The sequence below is a fragment of the Phoca vitulina genome, unplaced genomic scaffold, assembly GCF_004348235.1.
Source record: "Phoca vitulina isolate PV1807 unplaced genomic scaffold, GSC_HSeal_1.0 scaffold2, whole genome shotgun sequence".
Taxonomy (NCBI): Eukaryota; Metazoa; Chordata; class Mammalia; order Carnivora; family Phocidae; genus Phoca; species Phoca vitulina.
Window position 1 is genome coordinate 25,951,663 of NW_022589705.1, and position 22,907 is coordinate 25,974,569.

The 22,907-nt window shown below is 39.2% G+C and overlaps 1 protein-coding gene across 5 annotated transcripts in view; it reads right to left on the reverse strand.

Moving 5' to 3' along the window:
* CDC7 (cell division cycle 7) overlaps positions 1-22,728 on the reverse strand; it is a 32,523-nt gene extending 9,795 nt beyond the window's left edge. The window contains exons 1-6 of one of the 5 annotated variants that reach the window (XM_032423940.1): positions 22,633-22,728; positions 21,716-21,893; positions 6,065-6,148; positions 4,189-4,324; positions 785-878; positions 557-699 (exon numbers count right to left, since the gene is read on the reverse strand). In XM_032423940.1, the coding sequence (XP_032279831.1) occupies positions 557-699; positions 785-878; positions 4,189-4,324; positions 6,065-6,148; positions 21,716-21,830 (572 nt within the window). In that variant the 5' untranslated portion in view covers positions 21,831-21,893; positions 22,633-22,728. The other 4 variants (XM_032423931.1, XM_032423962.1, XM_032423923.1 and 1 more) reach the window with 4 other exon arrangements.
* Between the last annotated feature and the right edge of the window lie 179 nt (positions 22,729-22,907).

The window sequence follows — 22,907 nt, forward strand, 5'->3', positions numbered from 1 at the left end:
AAAGAAAATTAAAGAGACAAGTCAGAAGTATAAAATTCAAGAAAAGAAGTTTTAATTCTATACTCCCTACCATCCTCAGTGTGACCGATTGTATACTGAACAGTATTAAAGTTAGGTTTTCAGCTTACAACGTCTCTATCCGTATAAAACACACACACATATATAAACATATACAATATAAATATACATAAAAACACAACTTTAGTGTTGAAACAGGAAATTGGCTATCATGTGGGCAATCCTCTCCTTTACTAGAAAAGAAAAATGAAGCCCAGAGATAAGAGCAATGTGAAGGTCAAAAAGGCCTAGACCTTTTCTAAGTTTCTTTTAGCTAAGTGCTATTTCCACTGAACCATGGTATATCTAATGATGTACACTGCTTTACCAATACAATTTTATCTCTTCACTGTATTTCCGTTCCCCAACCACAATGAAAATTTGAAAGAAAAAAAAAATCTGTGCATGGCTGTTGCAGTATGTTCTGTATCTCCGAGATGAACCCCATAGCACAAATTCTTTCAAGTGTAGTTATTTTCTGGTAACTTTTCATACTTACTTTTTCAGGCGCCTATTATATAAAAAATTGCTGGGTTTAACATCACGGTGAACAATACCAAACTGATGAATGCGTTTCAAAGCTTTGAACAGATTAAACATATATTCCCGTACTTCTTGAAAGGAAAGAGAATTCAAAATGTCCTAAAATAAAGTTATGAATAAGGTCATAAAATTGTCTTCAATTAAATATTTAGCCAATAAAAATTCAGGAAGTATTAAAACCTACCAAAAAGGACTCATGCTCCAGATATGGCATAGCAATAACCACATGATCATTTTTCCTAAAGCAGTATTTAACTCCCATGACATTGTCTTGCCCCCTAGTGGAAAAATGCATAATGAACTTTAGAAGAAAGGTCAAATGAATTGAAATTTTGTGCTCAGTTTCTTTAAAAATGAAATTTTAGCAATGCATAAATAATGCTAGAAAACTACTTAAAACCAACTTGTAGGATAGTATACATGTTTAACCTGTACACGATAAAGTTTAAAAAAGAAAGTAGCACCAGTTACGAGGTTACTATAATAATTCAAACATGAGATAATTATAGTTTTAAATTGGGGAAATGACAGAATGAGAAGGACAACATGAATAACAAGAACGAATTAACAAGTCTTAGTAGCCAATAAAATGATAATAATAAATAAGTTAACTAAAAAATAATAGCTAACATTTATTGAGCATTCACTATGTCAAGCTTTGATCTAAGTAAGCACTTTACATTTATTAACTAATTCACTGAATCCTCACAACAGCTCTATCAGGACAATGCCATTATTTCCTCTCCCTTTTGTACAGATAAGGAAATTGAGGCACAGAGAGGTTCAGGAACGTTCCCAAAGACACTAAACTAGTAAGTCATGGAGACAGGATTTGAATCTGGATAGTCTGCTCTAGATCTGTGCTCTAAATTGCTATGCTATATTGCATCATAAAAGATGAGGAAAACAGGGTAAAGCTGACTTCCATGGTTTTGAGCCCAATTAGTAAAACAACATGGATACCAACAAAATATGTGGAGAAATCAGGAAAAGCAGCATTGAAAAACAAGACATTTTGATAAAAATTTCTAGATACAAAATTATATCTTGTGAGAAGTGAGAGGTCAGTGACAGTACTTGAGAAGTGATACCTAAAGCTCTGAAAATGATTTGAGAGAAAACTTGAGTCTTGGAAAAGTCTCAAGTTGGAGGGCAAAATAAGGAAGAAGAGGCAGAAAGCCCAGAAAGGGATGTCACCCAGATGAGGAGTTTTAAAGGAAGGTAGTAATCAGTATGAAGGTCATGAGAATAAGGACTGAGGGAGGTCTTTTAGTTTGGCAAAGAGGAATTAACTGGTGATTTTTCAGAAAGCAATTTAAGTGGAAAGGAAGAGGCCAAACAGGACTTGAGGAAAAACAGGATACAATAGAAGCAGAACACTCAATTTGCCTGAAATATCTGGCAAAGAAGAAAAACCAGTGTGGGAGCTAGAAAGGAAGCAAGATCGGATAAAGATTTTTTTTTTTTAGCATGCACTTTTTTGAAGTACTCGGAAAGGAAAAATGGTAGAGAAAATATTTAAAATATGGAAAAAGTAACAATTTTATTCAAGTGATTAGAACATATGTAATTCTGCCTTAGAGAGGCCATCTCATCCTCTTGTCTGCTCTAATAAACAGAGGGGTGAAACAAAGAAATAGGCTTGTCCATTCATCCAGTAAATATTTAGTGGGCACAGGTATGTGGCAGACATTATGTTAGATATTAGGAAAGGGAAGGTGAATTAAAATTAACATGATTTCTGCCCTCATGGAGTTTATTATCTAATGAGCAATAACAGATAATAAAATAACACATGACAGATTACAAGGGTTTTGAAAGAGATCAAAAGGTGCTGTAAAAATAACAAATAAGTGAATCTAATTTAATTCAGAAGACATCTTTGTTTTTTGTTTTTAAGTAGGCTCCAGGCCTGGAGTAGAGCCCAACTCGAGGACTGAACTCAGGACCCTGAGATCAAGACCTGAGGTGAAATCAAGAGTCAGATGCTTAAATTGAGCCACCTGGGTGCCCCTCAGAAGACATCTTTGAAGTGGTGCCACTCTTGCTCAGATCAGAAAGAAGAGAGGTCAGCATGCAAAGACTGGGAGAGGTCTTACTAGGGAACAGTATGGGTAGTGACACTAAGATGAGAAAGCTTGAGACAAATTTGAGGAACTAAAGAAACTAGAGCACAGAGAGAGGGAGATGGGAAGAGTGGCATTGAAAGTGGTATTGATAAGGCTGGATTTTTTTTTTTTCAAAGGACACTGGAAAACCACTGAAGGATTTTAAGGGGTGGAACTAACAGTATACAATTTACATTATATATATACACACACACACACAAATTTTTATACTTTAAAAATCACTCTGGCTGTTTTGTAACAATGGGTTTCAGGGGGAAAGAGAAGAAGCAGCCTAGTTTAGCAATCTAGGCTCAGACTGAGGTAGTGGTTGAGAAGACAGAAAAACATGGATGGATTTTTAGATATATTTTGGAGGTAAAATGGCCAAGACCTGATGATCGATGCCGAAATGAGCAGATAAAATAGGCTGTTGCAATAGGGGTTTTTGGGCAGGCAAAGGAGTATTAAAATTTAGTTTACAGAATATGTTTGAGATATTTATTAGGTGCTCAAGTGGGTATGTCAAATCAGCAGGTAGGTATATACAAATCTGCAGGTAAGAGGTCTGAGGCAAGACACATACTTATGGGAATCCTTACCATACACTGAAAACCACATGGAAATACATACTACCTACAGAAGAGTCCGGAGCAAGAAAGCCCAAGATCAGGCACTCCAACATTTAGACGTCAGGTAGAAGAGGAAGAACTGGCCAAAGGATACTGAAAATGAAAAGCGAAATAAAGCAGGAAGAAAACAAGGAGTGTGTGGCAGTACAGAGGTCAAAAGACAATGGTTCAAATCAATGATGTTAAACACTGCCTATGTTCATATGAACAGAAAAAGAAAACTGGCAAAACGGAAGTCATGGTTGACTCTATCTAAAGTAGCTTCGGTTTAGCACAGAGGACAGCAGACACTGTGAGTAGTGAAGGTAGGGTGTGAAAGTGAAAACAGTTTATGTAGATCATTTTTGGGAAGTCTGGCTGGGAAGGGCAGCAAAGACTTGACGGAGCAGCTGGAAGAGGGATGGCAATACAGGGGCATAAGAGATACCAGATCATGTACCTTGGTTGACAGGAATGACCTAGAAGAGAGAGACCAATAAGAAAGACATGGCAGATGTTTCTGTTGTTCAAAATTAAAGTATGAAATGAGGCTGTCAATAGCTGAGGAGATATGAAATATGAATTCCCCACATTTTAAAAAATATCTAGATCATGGTTTAGGATTTAGCAGGAAGATTAGAAAAAGCGGTAAGAGAACAGGAAGTCAAGCTAAGCCTCAAGGGTAATCCACTCTAAAAATATAAATTTAATTAACCATCCCAACATTAGAGGAAAAATGCTACCAAACTGCAAACACCTGACTGAAAAATGTTTAATTCATGGATAATCTCATCATCCCTGTTAGATATCCCTTAAAAAATCTTAAAAATTATACACAGCCAGTTCAATTAAAATACCTTTAAATTACCTACCCAGCCACTGTTAGGCACTGAAGTTCAGCTGCAATTCTTATAGGATGACTTGTTGGTATTAAATGTTTTAGAGCAATTTTCTCTTCAGGTCCTACTTGTAACTGTGCTGTGGCCAAATAAACAGAGCTAAAAGTGCCTGTAAACAATTTATTAGATTTTTCAATATTTGGTGTTTAAAAATGTCAATGAAACGATGCTAAAATAGATCCTAAAAACTGTTTGGAATCCATAAAATTATCTTAATCATTAACATATTTAATGATATTAAACATGAAGAGTAACATTCATAAATACAACTTCCAATTTTTAATAAATTCTTAACTGCTCTCAGTTCTTTACAGGGTATATTAATTTACCAAAGCTCTACAGCAAATCTATTTGCCTGGGTTAAAATAAAATTTTTCCATGGTCACAATCCATTCTAATAACTATTTTTCTATAATACTGTCATTTGAAATTACTTTCTTACGACTTGGATACAGGTCTGTTAGAAGCAGAAATGTTAATAGTCTTCAGGGAAAAAAACCTACAAAAACACCTAGGCTTTTAAATTCAGCATTAAACTAAACAGAAAACATAAAAGAGTTAGTGGCCAGTTAAATTTGAGAAATACTGAGTTAAAACAAATTGATAAATTTCTCTACTACAAAATTTTCCAGAGCTTTAATGTGTTTTAAGTACATCACGAATAACCAAAAGGGAGCTATACCTACTACATTTTCCAACTTATTTAGCCATAGAACACCCTCCTCCTCCTTCCCCCCTCCAAGAATAGCTATCAATTTGTTAGGAGGACACCAGTGGATTCCAGAACAGAGTTCTGAACACTAAGTCAGAACACACTGGGATTCAGTCCCGCACCCTGTTCAGCGCAGTTTCTTCTCCCTCTCCCTCTACCCCTCCGCCCTGCTCATGCTTTCTGTCTGAAATAAATAAAATCTTTTTTAAAAATTTCTAAAAAAACAAAAAAGGTAAGGAAAAGATGGAAAGATCTACTTCTTACATCCCAAATCATCTCATCTTCTAATTCTTCTGCCCCCAATGACCCAGCCTTTTCTTGTCTGACGCTTTTTGTTGTCAAAAGCAAACAATGAAGTAAGTGGAAGGTTTTTTGTTTTTAACTATTTAGGCATTTCCCAATATAGCCACCAAAAACTTCTATTATCTTTTACCTTCTCATTCCCTTCACAATTGATAAATTTACCCTTCATTCAGTCAACAAGATTGCCAGTCTCTCAATGACATTTATGTTAACACTGACCATTCTTTTTTTAAAAATTTATTTATTGGGGGGAGGAAAAGAGAGAATCTCAAGCAGACTCCCCACTGAGTGTGGAGCCCAATGTAGGGCTCAATCCTTCGACCCTGAGATCGTGACCTGAGCCGAAACCGAGTTGGACACTTAACCAACTGAGCCACCCAGGCACCCCAATACTGACTATTTTATAAACATCGTACCACTTTGTTTTCATCTATTTTGCCACCTTAGGTTTCATACATGTTTCAATGTACAGTTCTACCTAACTATAATGGAGAAAGGAAAAGGAGCTGACTTCCTTTGATCAAATTCCTCCATATGAATTTACAATTTCTCATTTTTAATAATTATTATTAATGATATATTAGGATATCAATACTTTTAATGGTATAACAGCATAAAGATTAAAATAGGACTGTTCATTTTACTGTAAATAAATATTCTTTCACTCTTTCCAGGGGAAAATGAAAACCTGATGTCAGAATTAGTAATATGACCATGGTCTTAATATTTTAGAAAGGATATACTTTTCAATAGGAAATAGTAATGAAAATCAAGATTATACAAAGGAAAATGTAAGGAAAAGAAACTTATAAATAAAGTATATCTCTAAGTTACCTTCTCCAATTTTGTCCTTAATCTTAAACAGATTACCAAGCTGTGGTACAGCTTCATAAAGCTTCTCAATATCTTTTTTAACACCTATCAAGGAGGAAGAATTTATAGTTATAATTAATGAGAGTATATTTTATACTTTAAGTTAAAATCAACTCGAAATAAATTCTAAAACAAGAGTAATTAAATTACAAATTTAAAAATTGCTATGCTAAATCTCAAAATCATGATAAAAATACTTAAAATCCCGTTAAATTGCTGTAACACACACACCTCTTGAACAAACAGATAAAACTGGTAAGTCCCAGAATCACACACATCAAATTGGTATTATTCTGGAATTACATACTAGCAGATACATTGTTACTGCATAGAGTACAACACAATAAAGAAGCTAAATTAAAAAAATAACAATTTGTCCTGCGATCACTAGATGGCATGACAAGGACATAATGCAATCTTCTTTAAAACTATTTATCTCCCCCAAAGATACAAAATCTTACAGGCTTGGGAAAGTTTTATATATTGAATATTCACAGTGTACCTCCAAGAGAAAAGTCTACCAAAGCTCTCAGGAATGTTAGAAATATTTTTAAAGAATTGTCCCAATTATCAATAGTATCCTCTATCCTTGAGAGCAAATACGATAAATTGCTACTTTTAAATAAATATAAGCTCTTTGCAAAAATACACGTGGTTAAAATAAGGAGAGGCAATAATACCTGTTGTGCTAAACTACTGGATATAAAAGAAAACTACATACTTATTAAGAGTCATTGGATTCTGGGAGGGAGGAGCAAGATGGCGGAGGAGTAGGAGACCTAAATTATGTCTGGTCCCAGGGAATTCAGCTAGATAGGGATCAAACCATTCTGAACACCTATGAACTCAACAGGAGATTGAAGAAAAGAATAGCAGCAACTCTCTGAACAGAAAAGCGACCACTTTCTGGAAAGTAGGACGTGCGGAGAAGTGAATCTGAGGCGATATTCGGGAGGATAGACAGCGGGGGAGGGGGCCTCCGGCGGCCGCTTCTGGCAAGTGATAGAGTTGCGGAGCACAAAATCGGAACTTCCAGAAATCTCTGCTGGGGGATGTCACTCCAGTGGCTCAGCGGGGGGTGGAACCCTTGCTGGGACAGTGGGGTCTCAGGACCCTCGGGGTCACAGAAAGACCAGGGGTGCCTGAGTGTGGCAGAGTTCCCAGGGATCGGAGCAGGGAAGCCGGGGGCAGAGATGGAGCCAAGGAGGGGGCTCTCAGCTCGGGGTTGTCATAAACCGAGACCCCTGGCACAGTCGGGCCACTGCTCTTCCATCAGGGACCCAACAAGCGGCAGATCCGGGGAGACTCCCCTTCCTCCCCCAGGGAGGAGCAGCGTGGGAGCGCACTGCAGGGATCTGCTGGGTTTGGAGACTCCACACCAGGTCAGGTGCCAGAGACAGAAATGCTCGGTCACAGGCAAGGTGAGCACAGAGTGCGGCCAGAGACCGGGAGACGGGTGTGATTGACTGGTTTTCTCTGGGGCTCACTGAGGAGTAGAGCCCCCAGTTCTCAGCTCCTCCAGGGCAGAGATTGGGAGGCCGCCATTTCACTCTCATCCTCCAAAGCTGTACGGAAAGCTTGCAGGAAACAAAAGCTACAGAGAGCAAACCCGAGCAGATTACTTAGCCCGGACCCAGCAAGGGCGGGGCAAAGACATTTGGGAACCACGGCAACAGGCCCCTCCCCCAGAAGATCAGCAAAAACAGCCAGCCAAGACCAACTTTACCGATCAATAAGAACGGCAGAACTCCAGCGCTAGGGGAATACTATACATAAAATTCATGGCTTTTTTTCCCATGATTCTTTAGTCTTTCAAAGTTAATTTTTTTTTTTTACTTTTTCTTTTTTGAATTTTTCTTTTTCCCTTTTTCAATCAACATCTTATCAATCCCTTTTTATTTTTCATTTTTTTTTTTTTTTTTTAAAGATTTGATTTATTTATCTGACAGAGAGAGACACAGCGAGAGAGAGAACACAAGCAGGGGGAGTGGGAAAGGGAGAAGCAGGCTTTCCACTGAGCAGGGAGCCCGATGCGGGGCTCGATCCCAGGACCCTGGGATCATGACCTGAGCCGAAGGCAGACGCTTAACGACTGAGCCACCCAGGCGCCCCTATTTTTCATTTTTTATATATATATATATTTTTTAAGATTTTATTTATTTTTTGACAGAGAGACACACAGCGAGAGAGGGAGAAGCAGGCTTCCCGCAGAGCAGGGAGCCCGATGTGGGGCTCGATCCCAGGACCCCGGGATCATGACCTAAGCCGAAGGCAGACGCTTAATGACGGAGCCACCCAGGCGCCCCTATTTTTCATTTTTAGAGTCATATTCTATCCCTTCATAGTAGTTAACCTTATTTTTGGTATATATATATATATACATAAGTTGTTCTCTCTTTAAAACTTGGGGATACAGTTTCTTCTAACAGACCAAAATATACCCTAAATCTCTAGTGTATGGCTTTGTTCTAGTCTCCTGCCTGATCACATTTTTTTTTTTTAATCCTCTTTTTTCAACCAACTTCTTATCAATTCCTTTTATAAAATCTTTTATAATTTTCATCTTTACAGTCATATTCCATCCCTTCATCGTATTAACCCTTATTTTTGTACATATAAAAGTTTTTCTTTCTTTAAAATTTTGGAAGGCACTTTCTTCTAACAGACCAAAATATGCCCAAAATCTGGTGTGTGGCACTGATCTATGCACCAGCCTGATCATATTTGATCATATTCTGTTTTTGTTGTTGTTGTTGTTGTTTGTTCTTATCTTTTTCTTTTTCTCTTTTCTTTCTTTCCCTTTCTTTTCCCCTGGTTTCAGGTCTCTTCTGATTTGTTTAGTGTATATTTTTCTGGGGACGTTGTTACCTGTTAGCATTTTTGTTCTCTCATTCATCTATTCTCCTCTGGACAAAATGACAAGATGGAAAAAATCACCTCAACAAAAAGAACAAGAGGCAGTACCAACTGCCAGGGACCTAATCAATACGGACATTAGTAAGATGTCAGAACTAGAGTTCAGAATGATAATTTTAAAGATACTAGCTGGGCTTGAAAAAAGCATGGAAGATATTAGAGAAATGCTTTCTGGAGAAATAAAAGAACTAAAATCTAACCAAGTCGAAATCAAAAAGGCTATTAAGGAGGTGCAATCCAAAATGGAGGCTCTAACTGCTAGGATAAATGAGGCAGAAGAAAGAATTAGCGATATAGAAGACCAAATGATGGAAAATAAAGAAGCTGAGAAAAAGAGAGATAAACAACTACTGGAACAGGAAGGCAGAATTCGAGAGGTAAGTGATACCATAAGACGAAACAATATTAGAGTAATTGGGATCCCAGAAGAAGAAGAAAGAGAGGGGCAGAAGGTATACTGGAGCAATTTATAGCAGAGAACTTCCCTAATTTGGGGAAGGAAACAGGCATCAAAATCCAGGAGGCACAGAGAACCCCCCTCAAAATCAATAAAAATAGGTCAACACCCCGGTATCTAATAGAAAACTTACGAGTCTCAGAGACAAAGAGAAAATCCTGAAAGCACCTCAGGAGAAGAGATCTGTAACCTACAATGGTAGAAACATTAGATTGGCAACAGACCTATCCACAGAGACCTGGCAGGCCAGAAAGGAGTGGCATGATATATTCAGAACACTAAATGAGAAAAATATACAGCCAAGAATACTATATCCAGCTAGGCTTTCATTGAAAATAGAAGGAGAGGGGTGCCTGGGTGGATCAGTTGTTAAGCGTCTGCCTTTGGCTCAGGTCATGATCCCAGGGTCCTGGGATCGAGTCCCGCATTGGGCTCCCTGCTCGGCAGGCGGCCTGCTTCTCCCTCTCCCACTCCCCCTGCTGTGTTCCCTCTCTCACTGTCTCTCTCTCTCTGTAAAATAAATAAATATAATCTTAAAAAAAAAAAAAAGAAAAAATAGAAGGAGAGATAAAAAGCTTCCAGGACAAACGAAAACGAAAGGAATTTGCAAACACGAAACCAGCCCTACAACAAATATTGAAAGGGGTCCTCTAAGCAAAGAGAGAGCCTAAAAGTAACATACACCAGAAAGGAACACAGACAATATACAGTAACAGTCACCTTACAAGCAATACAATGGCACTAAATTCATATCTTTCAATAGTAAACCCTGAATGTAAATGGGCTAAATGCCCCAATCAAAAGACACAGGCTATCAGATTGGATTAAAAAACAAGACCCATCGATATGCTGTCTGCAAGAGACTCATTTTAGACCCAAAGACACCCCCAGATTGAGAGTGAGGGGGTGGAAAACCATTTACCATGCTGATGGACACCAAAAGAAAGCTGGGGTGGTAATCCTTTTATCAGACAAATTAGATTTTAAACCAAAGACTATAATAAGAGATGAGGAAGGACACTATATCATACTTAAAGGGTCTACCCAACAAGAAGATCTAACAATTGTAAATATCTATGCCCCTAACATGGGAGCAGCCAATTATATAAGCCAATTAATAACAAAAGCAAAGAAACACATCGACAACAATACAATAATAGTGGGGGACTTTAACACCCCCTCACTGAAATGGACAGATCATCTAAGCAAAAGATCAACAAGGAAATAAAGACTTTAAATGACACACTGGACCAAATGGACCTCACAGATATATTCAGAACATTCCATTCCAAAGCAACAGAATACACATTCCTCTCTAGTGCCCATGGAACATTCTCCAGAATAGATCACATCCTAGGTCACAAATCAGGTCTCAACCGGAACCAAAAGATTGGGATCATTCCCTGCCTATTTTCAGGCCACAATGCTTTGAAACTAGAACTCAATCACAAGAGGAAAGATGGAAAGAACTCAAATACATGGAGGCTAAAGAGCATCCTACTAAAGAAAGAATGGGTCAACCAGGAAATTAAAGAAGAATTTAAAAAATTCATGGAAACAAATGAAAATGAAAACACAACTGTTCAAAATCTTTGGGATGCAGCAAAGGCAGTCCTAAGAGGAAAGTATATAGCAATACAAGCCTTTCTCAAGAAACAAGAAAGGTCTCAAATACACAACCTAACCCTACACCTAAAGGAGCTGGAGAAACAACAGCAGATAAAGCCTAAACCCAGCAGGAGAAGAGAAATAATAAAGATCAGAGCAGAAATCAATGAAATAGAAACCAAAAGAACAGTAGAACAGATCAACGAAACTGGGAGCTGGTTCTTAGAAAGAATTAACAAGATTGATAAACCCCTGGCCAGACTTATCAAAAAGAAAAGAGAAATGACCCAAATAAATAAAATCATGAATGAAAGAGGAGAGATCACAACCAACACCAAAGAAATGCCAACAATTATAAGAACATATTAGGAGCAACTATATGCCAGTAAATCAGATAATCTGGAAGAAATGGATGCATTCCTAGAGATGTATAAACTACCAAAACTGAACCAGGAAGAAATAGAAAACCTGAACAGACCTATAACCACTAAGGAAATTGAAGCAGTAATCAAAAATCTCCCAACAAACAAGAGCCCAGGGCCAGATGGCTTCCCAGGGGAATTCTACCAAACATTTAAAGAAGAATTAATACCTATTCTTCTGAAACTGTTCCAAAAAATAGAAATGGAAGGAAAACTTCCAAACTCGTTTTATGAGGCCACCATTACCTTGATCCCCAAACCAAAGACCCCATCAAAAAGGAGAATTACAGACCAATGTCCTTGATGAACATGGATGCAAAAATTCTCACCAAAATACTAGCCAATAGGATCCAACAGTACATTAAAAGGATTATTCATCACAACTAAGTGGGATTTATGCCTGGGCTGCAAGTTTAGTTCAACATCTGCAAATCAATCAATGTGATACATTAATAAAAGAAAGAACAAGAACCATATGATCCTCTCAATAGATGCATAAAAAAGCATTTGACAAACTACAGCATCCTCTCTTGATCAAAACTCTTCAGAGTATAGGCATAGAGGGTACATATCTCAATATCATAAAAGCCATCTATGAAAAACCTACAGCGAATATCATTCTCAATGGGGAAAAACTGAGAGCTTTTCCCCTAAGGTCAAGAACGCGGCAGGGATGTCCACTATCACCACTGCTATTCAACATAGTATTAGAAGTCCTAGCCACAGGGGCGCCTGGGTGGCTCAGTTGGTTAAGCGACTGCCTTCGGCTCAGGTCATGATCCTGGAGTCCCTGGATCGAGTCCCGCATCGGGCTCCCTGCTCCTTGGGAGCCTGCTTCTCCCTCTGCCTCTCTCTCTCTCTCTCTCTCATGAATAAATAAATAAAATCTTTAAAAAAAAAAAAAAAGAATAGAGAGCCCAGAAATGGACCCTCAACTCTATGGTCAACTAATCTTCGACAAAGCAGGAAAGAATGTCCAATGGAAAAAAGTCTCTTCAAGAAATGGTGTTGGGAAAATTGGACAGCCACATGCAGAAGAATGAAACTGGACCACATCCTTACACCACACACAAAAATAGACTCAAAATGGTTGAAAGACCTAAATGTGAGACAGGAGTCCATCAAAATCCTAAAGGAGAACACAGGCAGCAACCTCTTCGACCTTAGCCACAGCACCTTCTTCCTAGAAACATCACCAAACGCAAGGGAAGCAAGGGCAAAAATGAACTATTGGGGCTTCATCAAGATAAAAAGCTTCTGCACAGCAGAAGAAACAGTCAACAAAACCAAAAGACAACCGACAGAATGGGAGAAGATATTTGCAAATGACCTATCAGATAAAGGGCTAGTATCCAAAATCTATAAAGAACTTATCAAACTCAACACGCAAAGAACAAATGATTCAATCAAGAAATGGGCAGAAGACATGAACAGACATTTTTCCAAAGAAGACATCCAAATGGCCAACAGACACATGAAAAAGTGCTCAACATCACTCGGCATCAGGAAAATCCAAATCAAAACCTCAATGAGATACCACCTCACACCAGTCAGAATGGCTAAAATTAACAAGTCAGGAAACGACAGATGTTGGCAGGGATGCGGAGAAAGGGGAACCCTCCTACACTGTTGGTGGGAATGCAAGCTGGTGCAGCCATTCTGGAAACAGTATGGAGGTTCCTCAAAAAGTTGAAAATAGAGCTACCATACGATCCAGCAATTGCACTACCAGGTATTTACCCCAAAGATACAAATGTAGGGATCTGAAGGGGTATGTGCACCCCAATGTTGATAGCAGCAATGTCCACAATAGCCAAACTATGGAAAGAGCCAAGATGTCCATTGACAGATGAATGGATAAAGAAGATGTGGTGTATATATACAATGGAATATTATGCAGCCATCAAAAGGAATGAAATCTTGCCATTTGCAACGACATGGATGGAACTGGAGGGTATTATGCTGAGCGAAATAAGTCAATTGGAGAAAGACATGTATCATAGGACCTCACTGATATGAGGAATTCTTAATCTCTGGAAACAAACTGAGGGTTGCTGGAGTGGTGGGGGGTGGGAGGGATGGGGTGGCTGGGTGATAAGACATTGGGGAGGGTATGTGCTATGGTGAGCACTATGAATTGTGTAACACTGTTGAATCATAGACCTCTACCTCTGAAACAAATAATCCATTATATGTTTAAAAAAAAAGATGAAGAAGAAGATAGCAGGAAGGGAAAAATGAAGGGTGGGAAATCGGAGGGGCAGACGAACCATGAGAGACTATGGACTCTGAGAAACAAACTGAGGGTTCTAGAGGGGAGGGGAGTGGGGGGATGTTTTAGCCTGGTGATGGGTATTAAAGAGGGCACGTATTGAATGGAACACTGGGTGTTATACGCAAACAATGAATCATGGAACACTACATCAAAAACTAATGATGTAGGGCGCCTAGGTGGCTCAGTCGTTAGGCGTCTGCCTTCGGCTCAGGCCACGGTCCCAGGGTCCTGGGATCAAGTCTCACATTGGGCTCCCTGCTCGGCAGGAAGCCTGCTTCTCCCTCTCCCACTCCCCCTTGCTTGTGTTCCCTCTATCGCTGTGTCTTACTGTCAAATAAATAAATAAAATCTTTAAAAAAAAAAAACTAATGATGTATGGTGATCAACATAATAACAAAAAGTCATTGGATTTTATTACAGTATCTAAGCCAACCATCAGCTACTTTTTCAGTTATAATAATTTGAATAGTGTATATAATGGTTTAAGACATTTTCAAACCGTTTTCACATGTATTATCTTTTCAGATCTTCACAATAGCACTGCGATATTGGCAGAACAGGTATTATCCTGATTTTCAGATAAGAAACCCTACTCAGGGAAGTGAAATCATTTGTCCATTTAACAAACACTGTATTTTTAAAAATGCTTAGCGATGGGTAGTTAAAAAAAAATTTTAACAAATTTGGTGCAGCCCCTGTTCTCTAGGAGCTCAGTCTAGTGGAAAAGACAGATTTTAAAAGCTCACTCTGAATACAAGACAGTAATTATAATAATACAGGAATGCATATATTACTAGATAGAAGGAGGCGGAGGGGGGCGCCTGGGTGGCTCAGTTGGTTAAACGACTGCCTTCGGCTCAGGTCATGATCCTGGAGTCCCGGGATCGAGTCCCGCATCGGGCTCCCTGTTCGGCGGGGAGTCTGCTTCTCCCTCTGACCCTCCCCCCTCTCATGCTCTCTCTATCTCATTCTCTCTCTCAAATAAATAAATAAAATCTTTAAAAAAAAAAAAAAGAAGGAGGCGGAGGGGAATGAACACATCTGAAGGTACCAGGAAGCTTCAGGTTGACAGTTAAGCTGTGTTTTGAAGCACTCACCAAGTAGAAAAAGTGGATGAAGCATTTTAGGAAGAAGGAACTATGTATGTAAAGACATGGAAAAGGAAAAAGACGTGGATTATTTTGGGGGGAGAGGTGGGTGAGGGAAGTAATGAAATTCAATGTGGCTGAAGAAGGGAAAGACAGAGAATGCAAGTGAAAGCCATGGAAATTTTTAAGCAGGATGATAAGTAGAGGACGAATTTGAGGGGGAGGAAGAACAACATTAAGAGCTTTCAGAGACTAGGGGTGCCTGGGTGGCTCAGTTGGTTAAGTGGCTGCCTTTGGCTTAGGTCATGATCCTAGGGTCCTGGGATCAAGTCCCGCATGGGACTCCCTGCTCAGAGGGAAGTCTGCTTCTCCCTCTCCCTCTGACCTCCCCCCATGCTCTAGTGTGTGTGGGTGGGTGTGCACACGCATTCTCTCAAATGAATAAAAATAAAAGGGCTGGAACTATGTAACAGGCCAAGAAGATCTAGTCCAATATTCTTTCCACTATATCAATCCATATGAGGATTACTTTCCCATCTACTTCATAGGTGAAGTGGAGAAGCTTTATGGGTTTCAATACAAGAGGCAAGAATATAACCGTAACTATGCGTACCAGTTTTGGAGATGGGAGGCCTGAATTAAAATCCTGGCTCCAATATTTAACAGGCAGTATGACCTTCCTTGAGTACACAGCTTATCGCTTTGAGCCTTAGTCTCCCCATCTACAGAAAAGGGGTAATAATTGTACCCATGCCACTGAGATACTGTGAGGATTAAATGAAATAATATACATAAGAGAAACTTTTAACAACAATGCCTGGCACGTAGTAAATATTAAATAAAAGTGATCATTCTTATTGTTATAATTATTGTTATTAACATTATTTCTTTAGCACTTTTCTTTTATTATTCCCTCTACTTGAAATCTTTTTCCCATATAATTTCATGTGGCTGGCTCAATGTTCAGTCTTCTCTGACACCCTATTTAAAACAGCATTCCTCTCATTACTCACATTACCCTGCTTATTGTCTTTAGAGTACTTACTCACTATAAAATCATCGTGTTCTTTTGTTTGCTGTCTGCCTCCTCCCACTAGAATATAAGCTCCACCAGTACATTTCCCTATTTATGTAATTTACCATAGTACATTCAGCTCCTAGTTAGAAATGCCTGGCATGTTTGTTCAATGAATGAATTATTACTATCATTATGGGGCATTCAGAGATAGCTGTGGGGAAAAAAAAAATGAAAGTTTAGAAGTTACAAAAGAGTGAAGCCAAAGACAGTAGCAGCTACCTCACCATCAGCTACCTCACTACTTCTCTCTAAAAACCAAAACCAAGGCCTGGGGGGTAAAGCCAGCTTTCTAGCAGTCATAGTTGCTAGTCAATTACAATCTTTCCTAAGGAGTGTCAATTCCAACCAGCTTCAAATTCCAGTGTTATAGGAAAGGTACCTTGAAAGGTACTAAAATGATATGTTCAATTTTATATTACATTTCCTGGATTCTGAAAAACAATTTTTAAAGCTCTGAAATTGGGATACAACCTACAATTATCGTCAGCCAACACCGACAAACTTGCAGAACAGGTATCAGTACTTTAGAGAAAATCCAAGAAATCATAAAGGCGCATTCACATTTAACCCTTAAGCGCAGATGGTTGTAGGGAGAAATGGTAAAGGTGGTGAAGGAGAAATCAAATGTAGGCCAACTCCACATAATTGGGCTTTTAGGAGTCCATTAACAATGGCTTTAAAAAAATAAACTCTTCAAAGAAATTCTGCATCACTAATGTATAGAGAACAATATTGTGAGGGGGGAAAATAGGATGTCGGTGAGTCTAAGTACTAAATTGATTCAGAAGAGAAAGAGGTGAAATGTTTGTTTTTCTTTTTAATTATGTACCAGAGACATACAATTATTTGTCTAATTAGATCTAAAAGAACTCTTTCAAAAAGTATAAAATAAAAAATTCCAGTGGTAAGAAAGCATTGTGTCATAGTATAACCAGCAGCATTTCTGAGCAGTATATAAAATGGTGTATCTAACAATGATACTTCCATATGACGGAGTATGTAAGAAGCCTGTTTGTAGTCTTTTTATTACTAAATGTATTGAAGTGTTTGTGTGCATCTTTTGTTTTATGTGTATATATGATTAATAACACCAAAAGCTTTGTAGGAGTATGACACAGAGTTGTGCTGTCTACTAGTTTCATGCGACTATTTAAGATTTAAGCTAAAATTTAAAAAAATTAAAAATTTTCTCAGTCACACTAGCCACAGGTGACAACAGAGACATTTCCATTATCACAGAAGGTACTACTGGAGTGCTGATATAGAAGAGAGCCTAGATCCAGCTCTTATCACTAAACTACATTAATGTCCGGTGTCTTAACCTGCAAATCAAAGGGGTCAGATTAGACGAACTTTACTTCCAAGTCTATGAGTTCCATATTTTGGAACTTCCCTCTGTAGTAGCTTGAGCTGGCAGTTAGTAGTAGAGATGCTGGTTAACTATAAGAAATCACCAGAGAAAAATATATGTAATAAGGAACTACTGTAATGCACAAACCATGTGAATGACTGTGTAAGCTCAATGTGCTTCCATACCACTCACTACTAACTTGCTATGTACTTACCTGTCTTACCAAACTCAAAATATGCTTAGTTTCCTGTCACTACACAGCAACTCTGACGTTTTTAAACAACAGCAAAACTTTCTGACAACCAAACTGAATGCAAAATCCTCAAATCTAAAGTGGAGATGAGAGTAAACAGTGGAAGAGAGCGTTAATGTTAAACAATGGAAACTACTGCTAAAGGCAGAGATGAATGAATATATACTTTGAGGATTAGGGCAAGACTGTGAAAAGTCTACAAGTCAAAAAATTAAATGCCTGTATTTTAAACACAAAGGTCTAGGCTTCTGTTTTGAAATTTTAAGTAAAATTTTTTTTTCCTGCTACATAATATATCCAAGTGGTTTTATTTAATTTTTTTCCAAACATATCCAAGTGGTTTTAATAAAGCCACTATACTCACTGTTTTCATCATTGCTGGCCTGTATAATCTATTTGTAACATAGCCAGAGTGATCCTGTGAAAGCTAAGTCACCATGTCACTATTTTGCTCAAACTAATAGTTTCATAACTCGCTTCATATAAAAGCCGAGGAACTACCTCCTCTCTTCACACCTCTCTGCCATCACTCCCATCACCCTCCAGCTTCCACTCACAAGGACCTCCTTGCTACTCCTAAGTGCTAGGCACCTCCCATCTCAGGGCCTTCTCCCTTGCTGTTTCCTCTGCCAGGGAATGCTCTCCCCCAGATTTCTACATAGCTCACTCCTTTAACACCTTCAAGTCTTAGTTCAACTGTTATCACACTGAAGTCTTCTCTGACCAATTACACTTATTAAAATCACAATCTCCTCCACCAACACTTCCTATCTCCACTTCCCTTCTATTTTTTCTTCACAGTACTAACCACCTTTGATTATTTCTTTATTGTCTATCTTTCCCCTAGACTGAGGGCATTGATTTTTGTCTATTTTATGCACTGATTTATCCCAGCACCTAGAGAAGTAACTGCACAGAATAAACATTTAATATTCATCATATAAATGAAATGTTTTCAATTACTTACCAAGGAGTAAAACTGACACTCTAGGAATATATGTGATGTTTATTCTGGAGTTTCATGTACTGCCTGACTTACATCTCTTAAACTAGGAAGATCATGTAATTTAACCCAAACTGAGGCACTCGAGAGTGAAAAGGGGTGCTAATAATAAGGACAGTGTGACAAGAGGCATAAACTGGATCAGTCCCAGGCAAATCATATGGCATGTATAACCTATTTTAGTAGTATCAACTAAGAGCATCCACATAACACACCAAATGCATGCCTTATGGTATAGTTCAACAATACAGAGGAAAATAAACATTTGATACAATATTATGCCCAGTACTTTGTTCATTGGAGCATTTTTCTTAATAGGTAAAAATGGAAAACAATCTAAAGGTTCAATAAAAAAGGTAATTAAATTATAGCATACTATGCAATGAAACATTAGGCAGTCAATTTAAATCAAGCTGTAGATTTAATTACATAAGAAATGCTCAAGTTACATATTGCTAAGTAAAAAAATAAAGATTAGAAATAAGTTGGTTACATTCCTAATTTATTCTTTTCTTAAATGTACCTCTGTATGCACAGGAAGACTAAAGGACTGTAACAAAATGTCAACAGTGGCAATATTTGTATAGTGGGATACTATTTCCTTATTTTGGCTTTCTATACTTTCTAAATTTTCTTCAATAAGCATGTATAATTTTTTATCCAAAAAAAAAAAGCTATAAAAAACTGACAAATATCCCAAAAGATCATGTTATTCATCCATTACACTAAGTATTTTACTTTATATCCTTGCATTAAGCCATTCACTGGGGGTGTGTGGGTGGCTCAGGGACACTTGGGCATCTGTCTTCAGCTCAGGTCATGATCTTGGGGTCCTAGAATGGAGCCCCAAGTCCAGCTCCCCGCTCAGCGAGGAGTCTGCTTCTCCCCCTGCCCCTCCCCTGCTTGTGCTCTCTCTCTCTCAGATGAATAAATAAAATCTTTAGAAGAAAATAAACCATTCATTCAAGTATTTTCAAGCACCTACTATGTGCTAGACACTATTAGGTTCTGGGAATACAAAGATACATAAAAAGTTCCCACCATTCAAAAGTTATTCCATCAAGGGAAAGTAAATCATATTAGATCATGAGACAGTTATGGGCCTGGATCTCATCAGCTTTACTCCTGACTGAAGTTGTTTTTGATATAACCTTAGCTTTTACTAAGAGTCATTAGAAAAAAGGTATGACTAAAATTTCAGCATGTTTTATGAATTATCAAAGGTACTGCTTGGGGCGCCTGGGTGGCTCAGTTGGTTAAGTGTCTGCCTTCGGCTCAGATCATGATCCCAGGGTCCTGGGATCAAGCCCCGCATCGGGCTCCCTGCTCAGCAGGAAGCCTGCTTCTCCCTCTCCCTCTCCCACTGCTTGTGTTCCCTCTCTCGCTGTGTCTCTCTCTCTGTCAAATAAATAAATAAAATCTTTAAAAAAAAAAAAAAGGTACCGCTTATAAGGTTCAATGTTCTGATACGTAAAAGCCATAAAACTTTAGAAATTTAGAATAAAATTCATCTCTCTTTATTTCTCAGGTTTTCAGAAGAATATTAGAACAGTAGCTTTCACTTGAACATAATACTAGAACCAAGTCAGATTCATCTGTTCATATACTCTGCCTAATGTACAACATACACCAGGAGCTGTATGAGATACTGCCTTCAAGGAGCTTACAGTATAACTGAAAAGACAAATTACACGGAGTGCTAAAAAATACAAAAACGATAATACAATGACTCTGTTATTGTATTATGTGTCCAATGACATAGGGGAAAGCTGAATTGCGAAGAACAGGATAAATGGAAGAGGGACAGCATCCATGAAACTGGATGAAGTGGCATTTTAAGATTACTCTAGTAGCAGTGTACCAGATGAACTGGAGGATGGAAAAGAAGTGAAAGCAGGCAGTTTAGATAAGAAACTTCATTGCAATTCAGGAGCAAAGTGTAAGGGAACAAGTTACTGTGGTAGAAGTGGGAATGGAAAGAAGCAATGCCATAATTATTAAAAAGAAGATAAAGCTGGGTAACCGAATATGGGGAGCAAATACAAATCACAAGTGAAGACATCTTTAAAGTTTTAAGCATAGGTAACTGGAATAATAGTGGCTTTCATCACCAAAAATAGGGACATCAGAAAGGGTACTCATTTTGAAACCAAAGAAGAGTTTAGTTTCAGTCAAAAAGCAAAAGCAAGTGATGTCATTCTTCTAGGGTGTTGTTAAAGTCTATTTTGTAGTGAATAAGTATATATCATGGATAGAAGGTCAAATTAGTATCTTTTGGACAAGCACTAAATACGCTTAAAACAAAGATGGAAAAGATTTAGCTACCTTTTAGGAAAAAGAAAAATGGTCAACTGGGACTCCCCTATTTAACAAGTATTTAGGGGCGCCTGGGTGGCTCAGTTGGTTAAGCGACTGCCTTCGGCTCAGGTCGTGATCCTGGAGTCCCGGGATCGAGTCCCGCATCAGGCTCCCTGCTCAGCAGGGAGTCTGCTTCTCCCTCTGACCCTCCTCCCTCTCCTGCTCTCTGTCTCTCATTCTCTCTCTCTCAAATAAATAAATAAAATCTTTAAAAAAAAAAAAAACAAGTATTTATTAAAGGTCTATTATGTCCCAGGCACTGCTAGAGCAGGAATGAAGGTGCACATTTTAGTGTACAAGATCAAGTACTGTTTGTTCCCCTCCTTCTCACTTCAGGGTCTGGATTAGGGTCAAACAACACTTCATAAGGTACACGGAGAAACAGTGCTTTACTATTGCTAAACCATTTATTTTTGTCAGTGAATTCTGCTTTTCAATACTTTAACTGAAAATCCCTCCAATGTTGACTTCTAAATCCAAGTTTAATGCAGTATGGTGAGTAGAGATAAGAACATAGGCCTAGGAGAAAAGAAATTCTAGTCTGAGTATCAACAAACTGTGTTCTTGGATAACCACCTTAGCAACTTCATCTGTAAAATGACGTGGATGGACTGTAATCCATTGCTAATCCATCCACTGGATAGCAACCCAATCCTAAATCTAGATCCTAGGATGCTTTACTGATTTGTAAAATGCTCCCATATAATCATACAACTCACTTTACCATTCAGGAAGTTCCCTTTAAAAAAAATAATCGAAATCACAGAATTGTTGCCTGCACATCCTTGGAATTAAACACATACCTGGTAGTTTAAAATTCTGCTCATGTTTTTTTAACGAGCCATCCGCCTGAACCTGGTCACGCTGGGGAGAAAAAGCCATTGGTTCATCCATCTGAATCCCCAAAGACGCCTCCATCACAAAACAACTGGGATGCAAAATGCCAGCTAAGGGGTCATGTCCACAGGGGGAACAAAGCAGCTGTGAAAATTAGAATACTGGAGAAGATGAGAAGTTTAAATCACTCACTGAACCAAGCACTAAAAAATGCCACTCTCCCCAAAGGGGCAAACATTTAAGAGTGCACCCTATGTCTAAATCCCCAAAGGTGGGAAACCTGTGGGCCATTTCTAAGGATTCCATTTGCTTCACTTTCACCTTCCAGAAACACAAGCAGGGGGAACGAAGGGAAAATGTCCTAGTCAGGGGAGCCTCCTCGGCGGCCGGCGGCAGAGGAAAGGGTGTTGGTGGGAACCGGGGTGGCAGCCCGCCCCGGCACCAGCCAGCTGGAGAATGGGGGAGCAGGGACAAGGTTGGGGTAGGCCTTGTGGGGAGAGCGGTTTGACCCGAGGGAGAGGACTGAAGGAGGAAATCGTTTGACTACTCAAAGAGAGCGCCAGGAGGCTTGTCCAAAGCCCCGTGCAAGCTGATGGAGAACTGATCCGATACAGGCCACGAGCGCCGGGCAAAGAGAAAAGGGAATGAATGGGATCCTTCTAGGAGCACAGGCCGCGAGCTCAGCCGGGAAGGACCTTACTCCCTCAGACCCGAGAGCGAAGGGATGCTTAGTGCGCAGGCTCAGGACTTTCCCGCCGTGGGTCAGCGGGATCCCAAGGGGGTGAGGGAGGTACTGCGCTGCGACAAGACCGAAGTCACGATCCAGAATTCGTTTCTAATCCCTCAAAATCCCGCGCCATGGAACAAACCGTCGGAAACTCACAGTTTAAGGGAATACGACTTCTGTGGCTCCCCAGACGCCTGGGTCGCCGCCTCCAAGAGCTCCCCACCTCCAAGAGCTCCCCACCTAGCGAGTCTGCCAAACGCGCCTGCGCAACACTTCCCGCCTCGCCGCTTCAGGTTGCTCATGCGCACTGTAAAGCCCTCGGAGTCGCGGAATCGGCTACTGGGCGCTTGCGCAAGAGGGTTGGGTTTCTTCCCCTAGGCGGTGGTTGGCTAAAAGAGCGGTTACAGAAATAAAGCCCGGGAATAATTCTT